At 39.4% G+C, this 25,291-nt stretch overlaps 2 protein-coding genes across 3 annotated transcripts in view; one reads left to right on the forward strand and one right to left on the reverse strand.

Moving 5' to 3' along the window:
* The window catches only part of LOC110506676 (cGMP-inhibited 3',5'-cyclic phosphodiesterase 3B), an 84,261-nt gene extending 64,282 nt beyond the window's left edge, over positions 1-19,979 (reverse strand). For both annotated transcript variants that reach the window (XM_036963255.2, XM_036963254.2), the window contains exon 1: positions 18,810-19,979. In XM_036963255.2, coding sequence (XP_036819150.1) covers positions 18,810-19,700 — 891 coding nt within the window. In that variant the 5' untranslated portion in view covers positions 19,701-19,979. The remainder of the gene's footprint in view (positions 1-18,809) is intronic.
* An 859-nt stretch (positions 19,980-20,838) lies between these two features.
* LOC110506680 (proteasome subunit alpha type-1) lies at positions 20,839-24,923 on the forward strand. The gene is made up of 10 exons (XM_021586471.3): positions 20,839-21,005; positions 21,703-21,747; positions 21,836-21,937; positions 22,037-22,140; positions 22,243-22,331; positions 22,450-22,520; positions 22,604-22,733; positions 22,806-22,885; positions 24,383-24,487; positions 24,642-24,923. Exons 1-10 carry the CDS (start codon positions 21,003-21,005, stop codon positions 24,699-24,701), a joined length of 789 nt encoding a protein of 262 aa, XP_021442146.1. The 5' UTR covers positions 20,839-21,002; the 3' UTR covers positions 24,702-24,923.
* The last annotated feature ends 368 nt before the right edge of the window (positions 24,924-25,291 follow it).

The following is a 25,291-nucleotide window of genomic DNA, read 5'->3' on the forward strand; positions in this document are numbered from 1 at the left end:
ATTGGGTGACTTTCACTTTTACATGGGTCATTTTCTATGAATGTATCTTTACTTTTACTCAAGTATGACAATTGAGTACTTTTTCCACCACTGCAAACGCAAACTAACCATCCTCGCAGTCCCATTCCGCCAACATTCTCCCCAACCCCATGCGAGCCAACTAACTCAAATGAGATCTTTCACTTACGTCACTAGATCTCTGATCTCACCTAACCACCCCTCCTCCCAACCCCGTTATGGTCTCCCCTGCTCTCCCTCCCTCCCATCTTACCCAGCCACTGGGCTAAACAAACAGTCTTCTTTTTTTTCCTTCACAGGACGCATGCAAGGTTCAACAACCTCCTTGTCGACTTAAAAGCTACCAGGCCACCTTTAATTGTTTGAACTGTTGGGAACGTTATGGTGCAATAATCCTTTCCAGATGAGCCATGCAGAAAATCCCTGCTCCTCTTGAAACAAATGAGAGGAGTTGAGTATATGGCTAATACAGTTCCAACAATCTGCCCCTGGGTTGAGCAGAGTAGCCTTTCTCTCCCTGTGATCAGTGGAGGTGTCCACAGTCTCAACACAGGCCCAGAGAGAGAAGCCTCTTAACTCTCAAATATAACCATTAACTACTACTACTCATCACTGACCGACCACTCGGGAACTTTATGCACCGTTCCATGTGTTTCGACCACATACAGCGCGCACACACACACACACACACACGGTCAGATAAGAGAATAATGTCACATCAGGGCTAATTAGAAGAGCAATTAATGCAAACTTTCTCTGCCTCATCATCTCACTTTTATAATAAACACCACTCTTCAGGTCACTTTCAAAATATATACATTCTGTGAAAAAATACAACATATGAAATAAGATCAACTTTATTATCTTTGAAAACAATTTAAAAAAAATAAACATTACAAAATATAGGTAAAAAAACAGTAATTATTTCCTAGCGCTGTTTGGAGCACAATTCCGTTCGCTGTTAGCAACAGCCATTGGACTAAGCCCTGGTAGACCTATCTTGAAAACTAAAGAGCTGCAAGCTAATTGCTGGTGATCATGACGCAAACCGTTTCCAAGGTAACCCAAGTTTTGGAGTACCCGCTCCAGCATTTCCTCATCTGTTTGCACTCACACCAGCAGGCTGACAATGCAGTCGCTGCATCCTGTTTCACTCTGCAGTCAGCCAAACACACAGAGCACCTCGCTCGGCTGCTGCTGTTAACCCTTTCATTCAACAAGTCCTGATGTCTGCTGCCAAGTAGAAAATGAACACCAAACCACTGACAGAGAACATTGAATAATAAAAATACATTCAATTTAACTAGCAAATAAATAAGTTGCTAGAATACCTGATACCTGTGTATGTTTTATCTACCTAAGATATAATAAGGAGTTGTCTTAATTTGAGCTGAAATACAACAAGATGATAACAAAATATTAGACTAATACAAATATTTTTGTATTAAAACATGACTGATAATTTTGGGTTATTTTATGAATATTTTTCAAGTATTATTAATCTAATAGTGAAAAAATAAAACAAAGACAGCAACGATAGCTGGGCTGCACCCTATGTATCTGTAAATGGAAGTAACAACGCTAACTAAGTTTTGGATTTAACTGTCAAGCTCACACACAAGAGATCTGAATATTCTGGTTAAGAGTCACACTGAACAGATATACAGTATGTGTCAAGAACTGTGAATATTGGATAGATCTGTTCACTCATAGCCGATGGAAGAGATGTGCTACCTTTATTACCTATTATCCATCAAAGGGTCAAATCTGTTCCTTTTACCATGTATTGCTTTATATGTTTTTCATAATTCAGTAATGTATATTTCAAAATTGACTATAGGAAGCTTTGAGGACTGGCAGGCCTGTGTTTGTCTACTGCCCTTATTGAAGAGGCCCTGCCTGCTGTGTGTGTGTGTGTGTAGCGCCCTGACCATGTGTTATGTGCAAAGGCCTGAGTGGTGTCGTGGCCTTAATTTAAGGTCTAATTTGATTACCGCTCATGCGTTAACTTGTGCAAGGAAAGAGGAATGACTCAATTCCTTAGTCCAACATTTCACATCAGTAAAAAATAAATAAATAAAAACATTTACTTATCCCAAAAAAATTGATCATGCTACTGCTACATTGAGAAAACCATGTTACATTGTTATCAAGCAAATGCTAGGCTACAATATTTGTCTTTGTGGATTTCTGTTCACAATATGTCTTAATAGCACTGACAGTGAACGGTTCAAAAGGTGTATTTGGGATTATAGAAAATCTAATTCAACACCATAAGCAATATACTGTCGCTAGCTCCAGCAGACTGTTGAAGCTTTGACCCTGTCAGTGCTTTCTAGGACTTGTTTTTCAGTCATTCCGGAGCCCCTCATCGCTGGGCTCACTACAGCTGAGCACAAGAGGAGCTAATGTACTGAGACTACGCAGAAATAAATGAGTTGAGGAGATAGACAAAATAAGTTGGATGGACCACAGAAAACAAGTAGGTCTATATATTTTTTCCTCAGTCAAGAATCACAGAATTGCTAGAAATTATCAAAAGAATGACTGAAGATATGGCCTTATTTTAATATTTTTTCAAACTACTATGTTCCACATTCCAGAAACATGCACGCAAATGACATTCCCTCAATATATAGAAAAACATGAACTGTCTCAAAATATACAGTATTTAAGATATTACTAATTCACTCAAGCAATTTTACAATCAGTTTAGGCTAAATATTATGACCATCAATAACCAACACTTTATCTCTATTCAATTAATGTTCATCTTCATAAAAATATTTACAAAAAAACAAAACAGATTCAATGTGAGAAAAAAAAAGAAATCACCTTGGTTTCTCAAGAATATTACATGTCAAAAATAAATTATAAATGATACATTTTATTTGACAACTTTAAACAGTCCTACATACAGCGTTGAATAGTATCTGCATTTTCCTCCGTGCATTCTCTCCCCTTCTCATCACAGCTAGAGGCAGTCACTAAATTCTACAGAGCGATTAGTAAAACTTGCAGTCACACTCGTACGTCACTGGGTAGTGACGTCAATGTTATATCATTCCACATGGCTTTACAGCAAGAGAACGTGACAGCTGAGAGGCGCTCTGCTTTTCCACCGCCTTGCTCTACCTCCCTCCCTCCCACTCTTTCCCTTCCCCTCTCTCTCTATGCAGCCTGCTGCACTGTCCTCATGTGTATAGTTAAGAGTTAGTTAAGAGCATTATTTACGCTCTCAAAACACCCAGGAGCACTAACACCACACAAACAGGGGTCCATCTATGGTTCACCCTCGCCTGACCAGGTTTAAACCACCCTTCCCTCTCTCCATATGGCAAAGGAACATCGCAATATCCTGTTCTTACAGGATATTTTTGAATGTTACATTGAAAAGCCATATTTCATACGACATAGTCATACTTAATCACACAATGTTCCACTCATACTATGCTCTTTTAAATAATTGTGGTTAATTAGATTAATATGCAAACAGTTTTGACATCTGGCCCTGAATTGCAGAGCGGACCTGGTCAACACATGACTTGTACTCAAAGTAGGATGTGGAAAACAGAAGGATAATGTTGACAGCATAATTACGGGTCTGTCCATCAGAGCTATAAATGGTTCTGTAATGACACAAAGCGGAACATCATAAGTTGACAGTTTTTGTGACTGAAGTTATATTGCAGGAGATTGTAGAGATCATATTTGGAATATCTTACTATAAGACACAACAAATCCATAGTGCAGGGATGCGGATCATCAACCAGATTCAGCCTCGAGCAAAAAGGTCAGGGGGGCGGAACATAATTTCAAATCATTTGTAGACTGCAAATTGACCGCAAGAAGCCCAAACAGATATACAGTAATATTTGACTAAAGCATAATAATTTCAAACCTTGCTTGCAGATATACAGTACCAGTCAAAAGTTTGGATACACCTACTCATTCAAGAGTTTCTTTATTTTTTATATTTCTACATTGTAGAATAATAGTGAAGACATCAGAACTATGAAATAACACATTTGGAATCATGTAGTAAACAAAAAAGTGTTAAAAATATATATTTTATATTTGAGAGTCTTCAAAGTAGCCACCCTTTGCATTGAAGACAGCTTTGCATTCTCTCAACCAGCTTCATAAGGTAGTCATCTGGAATGCTTTTTCAACAATCTTGAAGGAGTTCCCACATGTGCTGAGCACTTGTTGGCAGATTTTCCTTCACTCTGCGGTCCAACTCATCCCAAACCATCTCAATTGGGTTGAGGTCAGGTGATTGTGGAGGCCAGGTCATCTGATGCAGCACATCACTCTCCTTCTTGGTCAAATAGGTGTGTTTTGTGTCATTGTCCTGTTGAAAAACAAATGATAGTCCGGCTAAGCACAAAACAGATGAGATGGGGTATCGCTGCAGAATGCTGTGGTAGCCATGCTGGTTAAGTGTGCCTTGAATTCTAAATAACTCACAGACAGTGTCACCAACAAAACACCCCCACACCATCACACCTCCTCCTCCATGCATCACAGTGGGAACCACACATGCGGAGATCATCTGTTCACATACTATGCGTCTCACAAAGACACGGCAGTTGGAACCAAAAATCGCAAATTTTGACCCATCAGACCAAAGGACAGATTTCCATTAGTCCATTGCTCGTGTTTCTTGGCCCAAGCAAGTATTCTTACTGGTGTCCTTTAGTAGTGGTTTCTTTGCAGCAATCCGACCATGAAGGCCTGATTCTTGCAGTCTCCTCTGAAAAGTTGATATTAAGATGTGTCTGTTACTTGAACTCCGTGAGGTGCAATCTGAGGTCCAGTTAATTGCCGATTTATGAGACTAGTATCTATAATGAATTTATCCTCTGCAGCAGAGGTAACTCTGGGTCTTCCTTTCCTGTGGCGGTCCTCATACGAGCCAGTTTCATCATAGCGCTTGATTGTTTTTGCGACTGCACTTGAAAAAAACTTTCAAAGTTCTTGAAATTATCCGGATTGCCTGACCTTCATGTCTTAAAGTAATGATGGACTGTCGTTTCTCTTTGCTTATTTGAGCTGTTCTTGCCATAATATTGACTAGGTCTTTCTTCTGTATACCAATCCTATCTTGTCAAAACACAACTGATTGGCTCAAACGGATTAAGAACAAATGAAATTCCACCAATTAACATCTAACAAGGCACACCGGTTAATTGAAATGCATTCCAGGTGACTACCTCATGAAGCTGGTTGAGAGAATGCCAAGAGTGTGCAAAGCTGTCATTAGGGCTCTCGAGGGGTGCAGTGGTCTAAGGCACTACATCTCAGTGCTAGAGGTGTCACTACAGACCCTGGTTTGATTTCAGGCTGAATCACAACCGGCCGTGATTGGGAGTCCCCATAGGATGGCACACAATTGGCCCAGCATCGCCCGGGTTTGGCCGGGGTAAGCAGTCATTGTAAATAAGAATTTGTTCTTAACTGACTTGCCTAGTTAAATAAAGACTAAATAAATTGTTTTATATAAAAGGCAAAGGGTGGCTACTTTGAAGAATCTCAAATATAACATCTTTTTTAGATTTGTTTAACACTTTTTCGGTTACAACATGATTCCATATGTGTTATTTAATAGTTGTGATGTCTTCACTATTATCTCTATTGTGTGGGAATACTTTTCTAAATAAAAATTTGCTGGTGTTTTTACAGTGTTTTATGTCCAACCATTAAAAAAGATGAGGAACCTTGCCATAGAGCATGATTTAGGTGAGATGGTATTATTTTTATTAAATTGTGCCTGTCATTTCTTTAAATGCAGTTTACTTCTATTCTTAAAATGTGGCTGGCGGACATTGTGGGACAGGGGCAGAGAGAAAGCAGACTCAAAGGGCCTGACAGAGAGAGGGGTGTCAAGAGTAAGATAGCATGCAGAATAAAGAGTAGTGCTTTATAAGAGGGACTTATGAGACAGACACTGTGGGTCACATCCAGGCAAGGGGCCTGGGCTTCCTCAGGGGCCAGCGTTAACACTCCACCCCTCATTCCTCCATCTTTTATTACGGACCAAATGAGGATGAAGAAAAAGAGTGCAACAGCATTGCAATACATCTGGGGGTTACACACTTATACCAATGACTGACCTTTTAATAATGAGACAATTGATCAATTATTAAGGTCAAGATTCTTTTTAAAACTGTATTTCTACAAGTCTATCTTTGAAAAATTGATAGCTAGCAGATAGTGGAAAGGAGGATGATCGGTTCAGATACCAATATGAGTACTAAATTCTTCAATACCAACTAAGACTTTTTAATATCAGGTCGGCCCAGAATGTCTATATTAGCACATTCCTACTATAGCTAGACTGTTTGGGGGTTGTTTTCAGGATTTTAATTGGTGAGGAAAAGACTTCCCGTGGATTTCTGATATAAATTATTTTGGAAAAGGAACACACTGAGGACATTTGTGGGAAATCCTTTTTGCCTATCCCTAACCATTCTTGGGGGCGAATTTATTCACTTTGTTCCGCTGAGGCTTCATTTTTAATCATATGAACACCTTCGCTGAAACAAAAACAGAAATCCCTCCCATCCTGCTCCATAAATTATGAATCAGTAGTCTCGCCATCATTTCATTAATACATTATGTTCACAGTGAGATCTCTAAAATGGCAGCAGCAGCAGCATCCGTGTTGAGTAGGGCTTTCCCTCCCAGACCGCCTGACACATTGAAGGATCTCACCAACAACAGACAGATGTGTTCACTCCACACAGAGGTCGTCAGCATACAGCTGCACTGCAAGACAAACTGACCGGTAGGTCACATGAACACAGGGCCACCGCTTATTGTTTTGAAAACTTGGTGATCCATTAGTTTTCTAGTAAACACAAACGGCTATTTTGACACTTTCATAGCCATGTAAATCAGACTATGGAAAGCAGCATAGGAATTAGAGGTTGACCGATTAAAATCGGCATAGCCGAATAATTAGGGCCGATTTCAAGTTAACAAATCGGTAATCGTCATTTTTGGACGACGATTATGGCTGATTACATTGCAATCCACGAGGAGACTGCGTGGCAGGCTGAACACCTGTTACACGAGTGCAGCAAGGAGCCAAGGTAAGCTGCTAGCTAGCATTAAACTTACCTTGTAAAAAACAATCAATCTTAACATAATCACTAGTTAACTACACATGGTTGATGATATTACTAGTTGAACTAGCTTGTCCTGCATTGCCTGTTAAATTATCATCAGATCACAGCCTACTTCGCCAAACGGCTGATGATTTAACAAGCGCATTCGTGAAAAAAGCACAATCGTTGCACCAATGAACCTAACCATCAACGCCTTTCTTAAATTCAATACATAAGTATATATATTTAAACCTGCATATTTAGTTAAAATAAATTCATGTTAGCAGGCAATATTAACTGGGGCAAGCAGAGTCAGGGTATATGCAGCAGTTTGGGCCGCCTGGCTCGTTGCGAACTGTGTGAAGACCATTTCTTCCTAGCAAAGACCGTAAATAATTTAACAGAATTTTACATAATTATTACATAACATTGAAGGTTGTGCAATGTAACAGCAATATTTAGACTTAGGGATGCCACCTGTTAGATGAAATACGGAACGGTTTCGTATTTCACTGAAAGAATAAACGTTTTGTTTTCTAAATGATAGTTTCGGGATTTTACCATATTAATGACCTAAGGCTCATATTTCTGTGTGTTTATTATGTTATAATTAAGTCTATGATTTGATGTAGCAGTCTGACTGAGCGGTGGTAGGCAGCAGCAGGCTTGTAAGCATTCATTCAACCAGCACTTTCCTGCATTTGCCAGCAGCTCTTCGCAATTCTTGAAGCACAGCGCTGTTTATGACTTCAAGCCTATAAACTCCTGAGATTAGGCTGGCAATACTATAGTGCCTATAAGAACATCCAGTCGTCAAAGGTATATGAAATACAAATGGTATAGAGCGAAATAGTCCTATAATAACTACAACATAAAACTTCTTAACTGGGAATATTGAAGACTCATGTTAAAAGGAACCACCAGCTTTCATATGTTCTGAGCAAGGAACTTAAATGTTAGCTTTTTTACATGGCACATATTGCACTTGTACTTTCTTCTCCAACACTGTGTTTTTGCATTATTTAAAACAAATTGAACATGTTTCATTATTTATTTGAGACTAAATAGATTTTATTAACGTATTTTATTAAGTTAAAATAAAAGTGTTCATTCAGTATTGTTGTAATTGGCATTATTACAAACAAACAAACAAACAAACAAACAAACAAAAACAAACAAAACAAAAAAAACAAACAAACCAAACAAACAAATAAATATATATACATACACATATACATATACACACACACACATATCTATATATCTACATATATCTACAGTGCCTTGCGAAAGTATTCGGCCCCCTTGAACTTTGCGACCTTTTGCCACATTTCAGGCTTCAAACATAAAGATATAAAACTGTATTTTTTTGTGAAGAATCAACAACAAGTGGGACACAATCATGAAGTGGAATGACATTTATTGGATATTTCAAACTTGAAAAACAAAACTGAAAAATTGGGCGTGCAAAATTATTCAGCCCCCTTAAGTTAATACTTTGTAGCGCCACCTTTTGCTGCGATTACAGCTGTAAGTCGCTTGGGGTATGTCTCTATCATTTTTGCACATCGAGAGACTGAATTTTTTTTCCCATTCCTCCTTGCAAAACAGCTCGAGCTCAGTGAGGTTGGATGGAGAGCATTTGTGAACAGCAGTTTTCAGTTCTTTCCACAGATTCTCGATTGGATTCAGGTCTGGACTTTGACTTGGCCATTCTAACACCTGGATATGTTTATTTTTGAACCATTCCATTGTAGATTTTTTCAAAACTTTATGTTTTGGATCATTGTCTTGTTGGAAGACAAATCTCCGTCCCAGTCTCAGGTCTTTTGCAGACTCCATCAGGTTTTCTTCCAGAATGGTCCTGTATTTGGCTCCATCCATCTTCCCATCAATTTTAACCATCTTTCCTGTCCCTGCTGAAGAAAAGCAGGCCCAAACCATGATGCTGCCACCACCATGTTTGACAGTGGGGATGGTGTGTTCAGTGTGATGAGCTGTGTTGCTTTTACGCCAAACATAACGTTTTGCATTGTTGCCAAAAAGTTCAATTTTGGTTTCATCTGACCAGAGCACCTTCTTCCACATGTTTGGTGTGTCTCCCAGGTGGCTTGTGGCAAACTTTAAACAACACTTTTTATGGATATCTTTAAGAAATGGCTTTCTTACCACTCTTCCATAAAGGCCAGATTTGTGCAATATACGACTGATTGTTGTCCTATGGACAGAGTCTCCCACCTCAGCTGTAGATCTCTGCAGTTCATCCAGAGTGATCATGGGCCTCTTGGCTGCATCTCTGATCAGTCTTCTCCTTGTATGAGCTGAAAGTTTAGAGGGACGGCCAGGTCTTGGTAGATTTGCAGTGGTCTGATACTCCTTCCATCTCAATATTATCGCTTGCACAGTGCTCCTTGGGATGTTTAAAGCTTGGGAAATCTTTTTGTATCCAAATCCGGCTTTAAACTTCTTCACAACAGTATCTCGGACCTGCCTGGTGTGTTCCTTGTTTTTCATGATGCTCTCTGCGCTTTTAACGGACCTCTGAGACTATCACAGTGCAGGTGCATTTATACGGAGACTTGATTACACACAGGTGGATTGTATGTATCATCATTTGTCATTTAGGTCAACATTGGATCATTCAGAGATCCTCACTGAACTTCTGGAGAGAGTTTGCTGCACTGAAAGTAAAGGGGCTGAATAATTTTGCACGCCCAATTGTTCAGTTTTTGATTTGTTAAAAAAGTTTGAAATATCCAATAAATGTCATTCCACTTCATGATTATGTCCCACTTGTTGTTGATTCTTCACAAAAAAATACAGTTTTATATCTTTATGTTTGAAGCCTGAAATGTGGCAAAAGGTCGCAAAGTTCAAGGGGGCCGAATACTTTCGCAAGGCACTGTACATATATCTATATATATATTGTTTCCAAAGCTAAAGTACATGATGAGAATAATAACACACAGAAATACTATAATGTTATAATTAAGTCTATGATTTGATATTTGATAGAGCAGTCTGACTGAGTGGTGGTAGGCAGCAGCAGGCTCATAAGCATTCATTCAACCAGCACTTTCCTGCATTTTGCCAGCAGCTCTTTCCTGTGCTTCAAGCATTGAGCTGTTTATGACTTCAAGCCTATCAACTCCTGAGATTAGGCTGGTGTAACCGATGTGAAATGGCTAGCTAGTTAGTGGGGTGCGCGCTAATAGCGTTTTAAACGTCACTCGCTCTGAGACTTGGAGTAGTTGTTCCCCTTGCTCTGCAAGGGCCGCGGATTTTGTGGAGCGATGGGTAACGATGCTTCGAGGGTGGCTGTTGTCGATGCGTTTCTGGTTCGAGCCCAGGCAGGGGCGAGGAGAGGGATGGAAGCTATACTGTTACACTGGCAATTCTATAAGAACCTCCAATAGTCAAAGGTATACGAAATACAAATGGTATAGAGAGAAATAGTCCTATAAATACTATATTAAACTACAACCTAAAACCTCTTACCTTGGAATATTGAAGTCTCATGTTAAAAGGAACCACCAGCTTTCATATGTTCTCATGTTCTGAGCAAGGAACTTAAACGTTAGCTTTTTTACATGGCACATATTGCACTTTTACTTTCTTCTACAATACTTTATTTTTGCATTATTTAAACCAAATTGAACATGTTTGATTATTTGAGGCTAAATTTATTTTTAATTATGTATTATATTAAGTTAAAATAAGTGTTCATTCAGTATTGTTGTAATTGTCATTATTACAAATAAATAAAAAATTGGCCGATTAATCGATATCGGCTTTTTTGGTCCTCCAATAATCGGTATCGGCGTCGAAAAATCATTATCGGTCGACCTCTACTTTAAACATCTAAGAATCCATTTGGAGAGGCGATAGGACTGAATGAGCAGTAGGGAGGTGATTGAGGGCGTTGTTGGAGCCCATGCCGCCATGCCCTTTTCAGAGAGCAAAAGCAGTCATGCGCTGAGAAGCCAAACACCTGCGATAACAGGCCCTCAGCAAGCGTCAACGCCCGCCCACCACACCGACCCACTTGCCTCCAGCTGCACAATGCCAAACCCACAGACAAACTTCCTTATGAGTTCAAGATAAACCGATAAAACCACAACTGCCCATAGACTCACACCAGGAGAAACAGAACATACAGCTCAGTTACTTTGTGTGTATATATATACACACACACGTGTGTGTGTGCGTGTGTGTGTGTGTGTGTGTGTGGGTGTGTGTGTAGGACACAAGTTCTTTAAGTGACTCATTAACCTTAGATCACTTTCTCTTTAAATACTTTATATTTGTCCTCATATCTAGCCTACCAATATGCCACAAAGTGTAGTGATGTGACACAGGATGTCAGTACACTACACAGGATGTCCAACCTGCCCCTTTGCAGGAATGACACACGTCAAACAATAGACAAAAAAAATCTGATTTTGTCATGATAGTCCAAACACCACCCAAAAAATGAGAAACGGTCTGGTACCAAATCATGGATTTCTTTTTCCCAAAAGACATGCAACGACTTTGGTTTATGCCTAGACAAAGTGACTGTTTTTCATTTGTGTTAACTCTTTAGGAAGTGTGGGGCCAACATATCTGTTCCATGAAAACATTGCTACAAATGTAGGACTGTTTTATTCTGTGAGAAATGTGACCTTTACAGGTAAAAGCACTGTATGGTCTTTCTACCGTTCTCATGTGTGCAGTATTTTACCATTATTCTATCACTGAAAAAATAACATGATAACAACTGTGTAATACTGCAGGAATAATACTAGCCTATATAATACTGCCTAATAATGTAGGCTGTCCATCTTACTACAGAAATCAAGACTTTAATACAATTACAAGTTCAAAACTTCAAAACCTGACTCACTGTGTTAACTCAAGTGTTTAATTGTTCTATTGACTGCTCCTATAGTATAATATGGAATACTGGCACATTATACTATAAGAATACTGGCACATTATACTATAGGAATACTGGCACATTATACTATAGGAATACTGGCACATTATACTATAGGAATACTGGCACATTATACTATAGGAATACTGGCACATTATACTATAGGAATACTGGCACATTATACTATAGGAATACTGGCACATTATACTATAGGAGCACGGGACCATGCGTTGAAAATGTGTTTGTCAATCTCCTGTTTTCTGTAACCAAAATTGCATTTCAGGTAGAGGAGGTTCCATCACTGGGGACAGGAATGTACACCTGTTTTACTGTAGGCCCTTGTTCACAGTTTCAGGTTAGGTTTTGCTTTCTTTTGAGTTTGTGCAACACAAACTAATAATTCAATGTCAAACAGACGATGCACAAGATGTCAAACAGATTTTAAGCAGCACTAGACGCACCTTCTGGTCCATGCCACTGTAGTTGGGTTTAAAGCTGATGACGAGCACATAGCCATTACACTGTGGGAAGGAAGGCTGTGACTCACAGGCAGGGGCCAGGGAGAGGGCCTGTTAGCTGGGCTCATCAGGTGGAGAAGCCATGAGGCCAGACATGACGTGAGACCGCACATCAATGAGATATTCCCACAAAACTGCAATGACCAATTATCACTATAGTTGGCTAGTCCATCAGTTTAGGAACCACAACGGGGTCTGTTGGCTACCAACTGGCTAAAACACTTCAAAAGAGCAAGCGTAATGTATGAAGACTAAGTTTCCAAAGATAATCAGGAAGTGCAGGAGAGGCTGAGGTGTTGTGGTGTACTAGCTAGGTCATAAGATCACAGGACAGAGTGTTATCTCAACCAAGTAAGACGCTCATAAGTTTAATGTTGCTCTCCATTCACAACACATTCACAGCCATTTGCTAGTCAGCAAAGAATATAGATTCAATGTTTTTATTTCACCTTTAGTAAACCAGGTAGGCAAGTTGAGAACAAGTTCAATGTACCTTCTTCAGTAACATCCCCTGAAAGTATGACAATTGTACTATCTATATGAGGGAGGGTACTATTACAAGATAATGAGCTACATTGTCTGTCCGACATACAACGCAAGCAAAGATGCCCAAAGTAACTTTTTAAATAGTTTGGAATAGGCCCACTGCTGATGGCAATGTCGTGTGCAAAGCACTTTTACACTGTTTACCTTAACTCTTCATAAATGATCCCTGCCTTCCCACAGACATCGTAAAAAGAAGTCTACTGCGACTGCGTGTATTATGTTCTAGGCCTAATTGCGCTCTGCGAGGATTGTTTTGCAGACAGATGACGTCACCCTTAAAGTCAAACTGCAATAAATTTCAAAGAATGTCAAATAATCTTGAAAACAACACAATAAATAAGATAACACACTGATGATTATGTAGTGATTTGATCTGATTTGAAATGTAAGACATTTGTCCAACTGTGTGTCCAACACTTAAGAGCCAAACTAGTCGACATCTGGACTTCTTTTGCCTGGCTGTTTTGGCTGTACTATTCATTGCTTTTTAGCATGAACTATCAAGCTGAAATCCAAACTTCAGTATCTTTATGAAAAACATGACTGATGTGCCAATGTAAACCAAACTTTAAAAATGTAAGGTATCAGAGTCCAAAATAAGAAATACTGTATCAGTGCTTATGGCCTATCACTGATCATTCATCACTGGGACACTAAGTCTTATGCTCAGAACGTCTAACCTAATACCAGAGAAGGTTTCAGAATGACATTTTACAAAGTGAGGTGATAGACATGCAAATTAGATGTAAAACTTTCTCTTCTCTGCATTATGGTCCTCCTTAGTCATGCCTTTGTTGACCTATACAATTCATAATGAAGTAGACCTATATCATAGGTATTTGAACAGTATTAGTAGGTGTACAAAGGAGTGTCAAGCACAGTATGAAGGCTTACATACAAAAATAGCATGGTGTAACTTTGTGTTCCACGTTTAAAAAACAGCATAGTGAATTGTAGCAGCAGGGCTCTACAGTGCGACCATTTTACTTGCAAATACGCCTAAATATTTTGCTGTGCTACCATGAATTTTAATTTAGGAGCATCTGTGCAACCCCTCCCCCCCAAAAAAATAAATAAATAATAATCACCCAGATGATAATTGTTGCAATGATTACTTCACTATACCGCGCAGCCCTTGGAGAATACACTAAGCACAGATTCATGACCGTCATGCTTGCACAATTAATACAAAGAACCTGGCTTGTTACCTCAAATATTTTTCATTGTGCTCCTAAATTTCTTTGTGTGCTCCTACATTTTTCAACTTGTAAAAAAAAGTCAGAGTCCTGAGAAGAATGTGATAGTGCTCCAAAACAAGGCCTACATAGAGTTGAAGTCGGAAGTTTACATAAACTAGTTTTAATGACTCTAACCTAAGTGTTTCAACCACTCCACAAATGTCTTTTAACAAACTATAGTTTTGGAAAGTCGGTTAGGACATCTACTTTGTGCATGACACAAGTAATTTTTCCAACAATTGTTTACAGACAAGACTATTTCACTTATAATTCACTGTATCACAATTCCAGTGGGTCAGAAGATTACACACACTAAGTTGACTGTGCCTTTAAACAGCTTGGAAAATTCCAGAACTTGATGTCATGGCTTTAGAAGCTTCTGATAGGCTAATTGACATAATTTCAGTCAATTGGAGGTGTACCTGTGGATGTATTTCAAGGCCTACCTTCAAACTCACCGCCTCTTTGCTTGATATCATGAGAAAATCAAAAGAAATCAGCAAAGACCTCAGAAAAAAAATTGTAGACCTCCACAAGCCTGGTTCATCCTTGGGAGCAATTTCCAAACGCTTGAAGGTACCACGTTCATCTGTACAAACAATAGTACGCAAGTATAAACACCATAGGACCACGCAGCCGTCATACCGCTCAGGAAGGAGACGCGTTCGGTCTCCTCGAGATCAATGTTCTTTGGTGCGAAAAGTGCAAATCAATCCCAGAACAGCAGCAAAGGACCTTGTAAAGATGCTGGAGGAAACAGGTACAAAAGTATCTATATCCACAGTATAACTCGTCCTATATCGACATAACCTGAAAGGCCGCTCGGCAAGGAAGAAGCCACTGCTCCAAAACCGCCATAAAAAAATTCAGACAACGGTTTGCAACTGCACATGGGGACAAAGATCTGACTTTTTGGAGAAATGTCCTCTGGTCTGATGAAACAAAAACAGAACTGTTTGGCCATAATGACCATCCTTATGTTTGTAGGAAAAAGGGGGATGCTTGCAAGCCGAAGAACACCATCCCAACCGTGAAGTACGGGGGTGGCAGCATCATGTTGTGGGGTGCTTTGCTGCAGGAGGGACTGGTGCACTTCACAAAATAGATGACAACATGAGAAAGGAAAATGATGTGGATATATTGAAGCAACATATCAAGACATCAGTCAGGAAGTTCAAGCTTGGTCGCAAATAGGTCTTCCAAATGGACAATGACCCCCAGCATACTTCCAAAGTTGTGGCAACATGGCTTAAGGTAAACAAAGTCAAAGTATTGGAGTGGCCATCACAACGCCCTGACCTCAATCCCATAAGAACTGAAAAACCATGTGCGAGCAAGGAGGCCTACAAACCTGACGCAGTTATAACCAGCTCTGTCAGGAGGAATGGGACAAAATTCACCCAACTTTTTGTGGGAAGCTTGTGGAAGACTACCAGAAACGTTTGACCCAAGTTAAACGATTTAAAGGCAATACACTCAATTAGTATTTGGTAGCATGTAAACTTCTGACCCACTGGGAATGTGATGAAATAAATAAAAGCTGAACTAAATCATTCTCTCTGCTATTATTCTGACATTTCACATTCTTAAAATAAAGTGGTGATCCTAACTGACCTAAGACAGGGAATTTTTACTAAGATTAAATGTCAAGAATTGTGAAAAACTGAGTTTAAATGTAGTTGGCTAAGGTGTATGTAAACTTCCGACTTTAACTGTAGTTATCATGTGAGAGTTCCAGCAAGAGACAGGCCTATTAAAACAGAGTTGTCTTTCAAAGACTAAATCATTTTGATTTCAGCTGCACATGGTCTCATATCAAAAGGTGTTGGTGTTGATACGGGTCTGGCAGCTAACACTGAACATTTGTTGTGTGGAAACTAGAAACATTTAAAAAACAAGGCCTAAATGCATCACTGTCTGGCAACAAATGGATCTAATGCAGAACAGGACACACAGCATACCATCACGTAAATACCAACAGAGCTTCTGGACAAAAGCAAGGATCGTGTCTAAACTTTGTATGCAAACCCAAATGTGGTTGTCCACTGATCGTATATGGTGGTGTTGTTCATTTGTAAATATTAATTTGTGGAAAATGTTATTATATTAATTGTGTATTTTTCCACATTGTCAATGTTGCAAGACACAATCTCTTTTAAGGTAAAAATCATTATTTTTTTTCAAGTGACATGAGTTAGTCTTTTCCACATTCCACACAGCATGTGTCATAAGCATCATGTGCTGACCCCCAAAAATATAAATTATTTTACTATACATTTTCTGATGAATCAATGACCAACAAATCATGTAATGTCATGATACATGAGGCGCCATTTAATGTGTGACCAAACAAGTCCCGTAATCTATGCATGTGTGGATGACAAGTATGATCAATGGTTAGTATTACGTTTGAGTTCATCCTTTCAGTTCCCAACTAAATGTGTCTGCTAAGACCATATTTGAGCTAGGCTGAATTACTATTAGTCTACACTACATCATGACAAAGTGTGACATTCAGGACTTGATTGTGGACACTGTACCTGACGTACACATCACACTCTTAACGTTCTTGCCTACGATATTAAAATATGGTCCTTCAGCTAGGACAGTAGCACGTTTTGGGTAATGCTGGCACTCTTGTCCTCTCTTGTTAAGTCAATACAGTTGGACAACAGGCAGTGACATCTTTATTTCACTGATCAATACTGGTCTACACAAATGCCCCTCACTGCCTGACAACATTAATGCTAGACCAGACCTGTATGGTAGTATCCAGACTTGAGCCTGCAATCTATTCCTGACAACATCCACTGCAGGACAATGAGTCAAATGAACAAAGAACAAATTCAATGTTGTGTTGTATGAGTGAAGTGTGCTATTACAACACCGTAATAAAACATCCTTTATGCAGCGTATGTGTCTTATCTTTTCATAATAATCTCCATCTTTAAGGTAGTCCAGTTTACAACAAAGGCTATTGCTGAAACAATATTTGGCAGGTCACTTTTATAAAACGTCACAGGTTCAGACAGAATCAGAGAGGCAAAACTAAATTCGGATAAATAAAACTGATAATGAACAATATGATAGGCTAATCTAATATGGTCAGAGAGGGCAGAGCACATACTAAAATGTCAGCTGAACATATTGCCCTCGTTGGATTTGAAAACTCTTACTGTTAATGTGTGACATTACGCCTAAATATTTCACAAATAAACTAGAATCAGCTACCATCACTGATAATAAAATGAAGGCAGACTGCAATCCATAAAGTTTCTACACACAAATAGCCTGTTATTATAAATCTTTAAAGGAATTACATTCCTTTAGGGTTTTAAAATATGGAACATAATTTGATGTTAACGCCTGATGTCTATTTACTGTCAGAGTGGAGGGCCCTGTCCTTCCAAAAACAGCTTCTTTCTGATACACAATTGGTTCTTGTGCTTAGATATTGAAAATGTAAGCAAGCTAGCAATATTTCACATCCCTGAATGTTATGATTGGGCATGCATAAGAAAGTAATATGTTGTCAAGTCATCAAGTTGTCTTCTTCATAAAATCAAGGGGCATTTAAAAAAAAAAATAGTAGCCTATAACATTTTACAGACAGAATCTTTAAAAAGGGCTTGCCTTGCTCAGCTGGGTCAGTGATATTGTTTGTTTACAATCAACTGTAAGTGTGAACAGGATGTTTGACTATTGGGGGGTCTTGGATGAATATCTTCCATCTTGAACTATTGGGGAATGAATATCCTCCGTGGTCACAATACATTGCCTGGAATACAGTGAGTGTTGAAGCCAAATAAATACACTTTATGTTACTCCCACTTTCCATTGCAGTGAACTCACACCAGGATATCCTAACTACAGTGAAATAATAACCTTATAGAGAACTTCAGAGATTAGTGAACATGTAGCACTAACCACTTATTTTCTAAGCCTATATGAAAATTACGCTTGTGAGTGAATTACTAAATAATGATCATTGCATTGATTACTCTACCATAAGTGATCACCCTTGAACTTGGACTTAACTTGTTTGACAGGTTTTCCTGTCATCAACACAACACTCAACAAACAAGAATAGAATAGGATGTCTGAATAAAAGTTACTTAGGTAAATTAACTTTCTGGTGTGTGTGGCTGCATGTTTTAGTCATATGGGTTTAATTATTGCAGGACCATCAGAATAGTTTATTTCAAGAGACAATTATTTGGTGTGAGTAGAGGTGAGTGACCTGGATGGTGAATAGTTCAGCAGTGTAGGGGTGATTGTCTGTCTGGACTACTGTAGGCCTATGCATTCTGGATATGGGGTTTAATTGCCTCCTTGCTGGAGACCACAGGTTCAAGGTTGTGTACTCTTGCGCACGTGTGCTCACTGAGCAGTCAGTGAGTGATACTTTTTGCACAAATTAATGAAGGCAATGATGAACTTTATGCCAGCCATGACCTACCTGTTCTCTGGATATGCACGGTAACGAAGGTCTGCGAGGCATTTTACAGCTGCCATAATAGCTGGTCGACGTTTCCCCCAAAGAAACACAACTGGATCTTCTCCTGGGTCTGATCACAGGGACTTTCTCCTCGTTGCTGGAGCTCCTATTCGGCGTTTCCCTCGACGGGTAATAATGGTCAAAACAGAGGGACAAGAGCGAGCCTGAGACACCCGCCAAACACGCAAACACGGGTCTCAGGAGTGCAGGCAGACAGCTCAGACTGGTGAAAGACACCAACCACACAACACTGGCAAACACCAGGATCAGAACACTGTGTTTGAGTTTCAAAGTGGGGATCAGTGTTAGGAGACCCACACACCCCAACACGAATAACAACCTGCCAAACATTTGCATCTGGTGTTGGTCCTCTCCCCACTGCAAAAACCGCAAAACTAAAAAATCCCCTAAGTAACATGATGCTGGCAGTGACACAAGCCAACATTTATTACTTTCCCTCTTTTTCCTCCTTAAATAAAAGGTCAAAAAGAAGAATGCACAGCCTATGCTAAAGAGAGGGCTGATGGACTGAGAGAAGCCCGACAGAAAAGTCCGCAAATCCCAAAAGCTGAAGTCACTTTGTAAGCTCCTGGAAATAAGCAACGAAACTGCAAAAATTGCGAATGCACCCAGGTATAGGCCAGAAATTCGAAATATTTTTGAATTCAGAATGTCCTCATTGCAAAACCTACAGACGTTAAACAAAAATCCCCTTTGATTGTCTTGTTTTAAAGGGGTGACGCAGCTCTTCACATAGCCGTTCCTGAAGCTCTCTGTGCTGTTTGCATTGGCAACCCCATCGTGGTGCCTGATTTTACTGTGCAAAACCTCTCCTTCCTCGCGAACAGCCATGTTTTCAACTGTAGCTCCTTGGATTCCTTCAAAAGTTTCCTTCTCCCAATATTCTCGACGTATTAACACATATTAACATGACGGCAAACGCACTCCATGGTCACTCAAACGTGCTCAAGCATTTTGACTAAAAGAAAGAGAAGGTGAAATGTTGTTGTTTTTAGATAAAAGGGACTCCGTGTCGCCGCCTAGATGTGACAATCCGCTACAAAAACTACAGATCTACACAGGCACGCGCTCTGCAGCACTGGAACAAACCGTGCACTCTCATGGTCGGTCAGAAAACGGAAGAAGAGTGCTGCTATATAAAATCTAAGGCTGTCGGAGTTAATCAGCTCGAGTTAACTTTTTGTAATTTTAGTGCACGCGTTTTTTAAATCACAATTAATTGCATTGTCTGGACGCGTTCAAAATACACTGAAAACCCCCCCAAAAAAAGATAATATGTACAGCTAAAAACAACCACACAACGTCAACATGTTGACAGTGCATTTATCAATTTACCTGAGTTTGCTTGCGTTACTTTGGACAAAATCCAAACGTCAAATTATCTTGCCTTCAAACAGATATGCAACTTGATCTGTTTCATTAGGATTTTATGATTGATAAAGTACATTTTGGCCAACAATAAGGCCCATTATTTGAAGATTTAGCCATTATTATTAGTGGTAGTAGAAGTAGTAGTAATAATAGTAGTAGTTATTTTCTAGTGTAATTACCCAGCCAGGCTATTGTACCCCTATCTAGGCCTAATTACTCTGGCAGCCCTGTGATATTGAAAGATTTCCAAATATGTTCAACTAACGAAATCTACCACTTCATAAAAAAAAAAAGCTTAATCTTAGAATACCTATTTTGTATGTGTTCTAATGAGACTTTGTAAATGAAAGCAATGTTCCTCCAAGGAATCGCATATTTTGATCACTACATATATCAGAGAAGATGGAACTCTATTTGGATATATCATAGAAAGCAAGTGATATTTATGTAAGAATAAGGAACGCACCTTCAAAATCGAAATTTTCAGGGATAAAAAGTTATTTCGACGAGATTGTAGATTATGTTTAACATTCGGTGTATTGAGTAATTGCACGCTTTTACTTTGTGTATTGTGGGGGTTTCTGATTTCTTCAGCAGTGTCTGGTGAATCATTTCACATCACATCTGGCAGAGAGAAAAATACAGAACGCGGTTCCCCCTCTCTGTGATCTACTTGTTTCCCTTTGCGCAGACATCAATAGGAAAAGTAATCAAGCACTCATCGGTTATCTGAGGCTCCTGTTGGTGGAAAGCTCTATCATCATGGTAAGCTTGGAATAAATAATATAATATGTACGATATATAAAAAAATGAATGCAAACGTATTAAGTAAATGCACCAGAAATCTCTGTTATCTGTAGTTGGATGGAAAGGCTACCTAGCTAACTAGTTAGCTATCCAGCAATGAGTAAGCATTTAGTTAAGTTTACTAGCCACGCTACTGTACCGGTAAAAAAAGGGTAATGAAATAGAAAGCCAGCTAAGACAACAACAAATGCTATGGCAGCATCCCTAGCCTGTGACTATCCCATATTTTGGGTAGAATATGATAGGAGTAGCTAACTTCTTGCTTAATGTTATTAGCTACAATTTTAATCAATGGTAGTAGCTAGCTAGCTAATGTTATCTATTCAGCTAACGTTAGCGAGCTTAGCTACTTCTTCACAACTTGAAGTCAAACTTCACTGTGTGAAGACCAAGCTGTGTTGCTAGCTAGTTAAATCAGCGCTGTTTTAGCTGAGTCATTGACTTGTTAAAGACACTTAAGAAGTAACTGTTACCATTAAAAAGTGGGCTTTGGGCAGCCAATATAAACAATGGAGCAATAATGGGTTCCATGATAACATTTTCACATGCAAATTGAACTTGATTTCTATTATGGAATCAATGATGACATATTGTACTATGACGACAGCAACATGTAGGTTTCTAGATTGTGGACTAATTTTTGTATTTTTCTTAGTTCCGCAACCAGTATGACAATGATGTCACAGTTTGGAGTCCACAGGTAAGTCTGCAAATATAGGTAACATAACAGTTAGCAATTTCAGCTGCAATATTTGTGACTCATAACAGGTCACTGTTTTGTGTTTCAGGGGCGTATTCATCAGATTGAATATGCTATGGAAGCAGTGAAACAAGGATCTGCCACAGTGGGTCTGAAATCTCACAGTCATGCTGTGCTTGTGGCTCTGAAGGTACAATTTGCATTGATTTTACATTTGCATTCAAGGACATGATTATATGAAAAGTAGTGTAAAGTCTATTTATAATCCTAATTTTGTGTTCTTGTCCAGAGAGCTCAGTCCGAGTTGGCTGCCCATCAGAAGAAAATTCTACATGTCGACAGCCATATTGGCATCTCCATTGCTGGCCTCACTGCTGATGCAAGGCTACTCTGGTAAGAGAGGATCTGTTGTGCATGGTTTTTCATATTCTTGAAGAGAATTAGACAGTGTTCTTCTGATTGAGGTTAACACTTTCTTCCATCATACTCCTTCAGCAACTTTATGCGTCAGGAGTGCCTGGACTCCAGGTTTGTGTTTGATCGGCCTCTCCCTGTGTCCCGCTTGGTCACACTAATTGGAAGCAGTATCCTTTTACCACAAATGTAGTTTTTATGATGGTTAACATGAATTGTCTATATTGGTCATTTTAAAAGTTTTTACACCGTTGCAACTAAGACAATCTACCTTGACCTAGCACTCAGAAACCCAGATCCCTACACAGAGATATGGAAGAAGGCCTTATGGTGTGGGGTTACTCATCGCAGGATATGATGTAAGATATGTATTGGTTGGTTTGTCCCTCTATAAATATTAGTGGAGTAGTATGTCATATCTAATATTGTTTGTCTCGTCTAGGATATGGGGCCACACATTTTCCAGACCTGCCCCTCTGCCAACTACTTTGATTGCAAGGCCATGTCCATAGGGGCCCGCTCCCAGTCTGCACGTACCTACCTGGAAAGACATATGGACACTTTTCTCGACTGTGAGTATTTTAAGCCTTTTCTTCTCTGCTTCTGATGTAAGCACGTTGTAAAACTTTCATTCTGTCTTGTAGGTGAACTGAATGACCTGGTTCAACATGGCCTCCGGGGACTGAGAGAAACTCTACCTGCAGAACAAGATCTTACCACAAAGGTAAACCTTAAGCTTACTGCAAGCTCTATGGTGACGCAAGATTCAGAGCGTAGCGCAATGTTGGAATGTCATTTTTTTTGTCACAAAAGGGGCAGCTTCTTGTAATACCATCCGGCATTGCTTTTCTACTGCCTGAAAATTGAGATGCGACGTATCATTTTTTCCGCAGCCATGGGGGGCAGTGTTGTCACTTGGTTCCATCGATCCGATCTATAGATTATTAATCAAGTAGCCTAATTTCCATTGATAACCAAACAACAAGAATCCACCCAAAAAGGTATCTTGTTTAGAAGTTATAACTCAGGCTAGTGTGAAATGGTAGAACCTGCTATAGCCAACTAGCTAGCCATGTTCTTTTTTCTCTGTAAGCAAAACATTATGATGTTCTGTTTTTAGCTGATATGGGAATTAATACACAAGCAGCATATCAAACTGGGATCATGTTTTGGGCTACACTTAGTGATGTTACGTTTGATGCCTGAGCTCTGAGGCATGCGTCAAAATCTCTAAGAAGTGTACTTTGAAGCAGTGTACCAATGCCTGTATCACTTTATCAGAAGAACGTTATTAATGACGTCCGAAGCTTCATTTCGTCGAACAACCACCTGATTGGTTTGGTAGAAGACAAAAAGGCTATGCTGAGCAAACGCTAATTTGGCTGCTCTAAATGATTTTGAACAGTAGGCGTACACTGTGTTAATTAAAGCCTTGAGTAATGAACCTATTTGACACAATTGTCTTGAAAACCTCAGCTTCAGGAAGCTTTGTTCCCCCATCAGTAGTTAAACCTGCAAGTATACAAATATTTGCCAGTGCATATGTTTAAATTATACATCTGATTCTTTCACATGGAGATAGATGTGGGATGTTAAAAAGGCTAGCTAGCTTCCTATTTTTAAAGCCAGCTAGCCAGGCTGCCAGCTTGCAACTAATAAAAATAAATAACATTACAAAACTTTGCTATCGCCCCCTTGTGAGTCACTAAACCTCTACCTACATGTAAATGTTTCCTCAATTACCTCAACTAACTCTGTACCGGTACACCCTGCATATCAAATCAAAGTTTATTTGTCACGTGCGCCGAGTACAACACCTTACAGTGAAATGCTTACTTACAGGCTCTAACCAATAGTGCAAAAAAGGTATTAGGTGAACAATGGGTAGGTAAAGAAATAAAACAACAGTAAAAAGACAGGCTATATACAGTAGCGAGGCTATAAAAGTAGCGAGGCTACATACAGACACCGGTTAGTCAGGCTGATTGAGGTAGTATGTAGATATGGTTAAAGTGACTATGCATGTATGATGAACAGAGAGTAGCAGTAGCGTAAAAGAGGGGTTAGCGGGTGGACTGGTATAACTACTATTATGTGAAAACACCTAGCCATTCTTACACTAATCCAATGTTTTTAAATTCATGAGGGGTTCAGAGAGAAGGGTAGGGGATCAGAACACAACTTAAATCACAGATTGACAACTTACTGTCTGCCCTTTTAGAATGTGTCCATCGGGATTGTTGGCAAGGACATGGAGTTCACCATCTACGATGATGGCGATGTGGCATCATTCCTTGAAGGCCTTGAGGAGAGGCCACAGAGAAGGGTAAAAAACAACGTGGCAAATTTTGAATACAAATATTTTCTCAGAGGAAACTTGTCAAGAGGAACGGTTATTGCCTTAAGATTATTGACGGTACATTATTCAGTTATCTTCATACCTGACAATGCACATGCCTTGTCCTCTTGTTGTGCTGCAGGTTGCCCAGCCAGACGACGAGGTGGCAGCAGAGAAGCCAGAAGAGCCCATGGAGCTCTGAGATTGAAGTGTGTCCCAGACAGTGTGAAGATGACAAAGCTCTTATCCCTGATTCTTTCAGTCATTGGGTGGCATCCTGTCCACAACCAATATTCCACCCACACTCACTTGTAACTGTTTCAACATGGAGAACAATTACCATTATGTTCAAGTCGACTATGATTTTTGTTAGCCATTCAATGTTTGCATTCATTTTTTGTCATTAAAGACAACTTTTTCTGAACTTGTCTGGTTCGTTAAAATAAATGTAAATGTGATGTTATATTTTCTCATTACTGCATTGTCATTCTATGTTCTTATGTGGCCACTCGGTGGATGTTTTCAAAGAGAAGGTAGGAACTGAAGTGGGTTTATTTATACCTAAGCACCAACTGAACTTTGAACAAAAAAAAAGAAAAACACAGATGTTCAAACATCATGACTAACCCGGGATTACTATGGACTTTATTGAATCATAATCACTGGTAACACAACCTACTTACAACCCCAACTGAAATGGTAGCCTTATATAATGTGGTCAACCCTCTGGATTGGGCCATACCAAGTGATGGGGGATAAACAAAATCTACAATTCAATATTTCATAAAGAGC

This window comes from Oncorhynchus mykiss, chromosome 26 (assembly GCF_057628025.1).
Source record: "Oncorhynchus mykiss isolate SJ-2025 chromosome 26, ASM5762802v1, whole genome shotgun sequence".
Classification (NCBI taxonomy): Eukaryota; Metazoa; Chordata; class Actinopteri; order Salmoniformes; family Salmonidae; genus Oncorhynchus; species Oncorhynchus mykiss.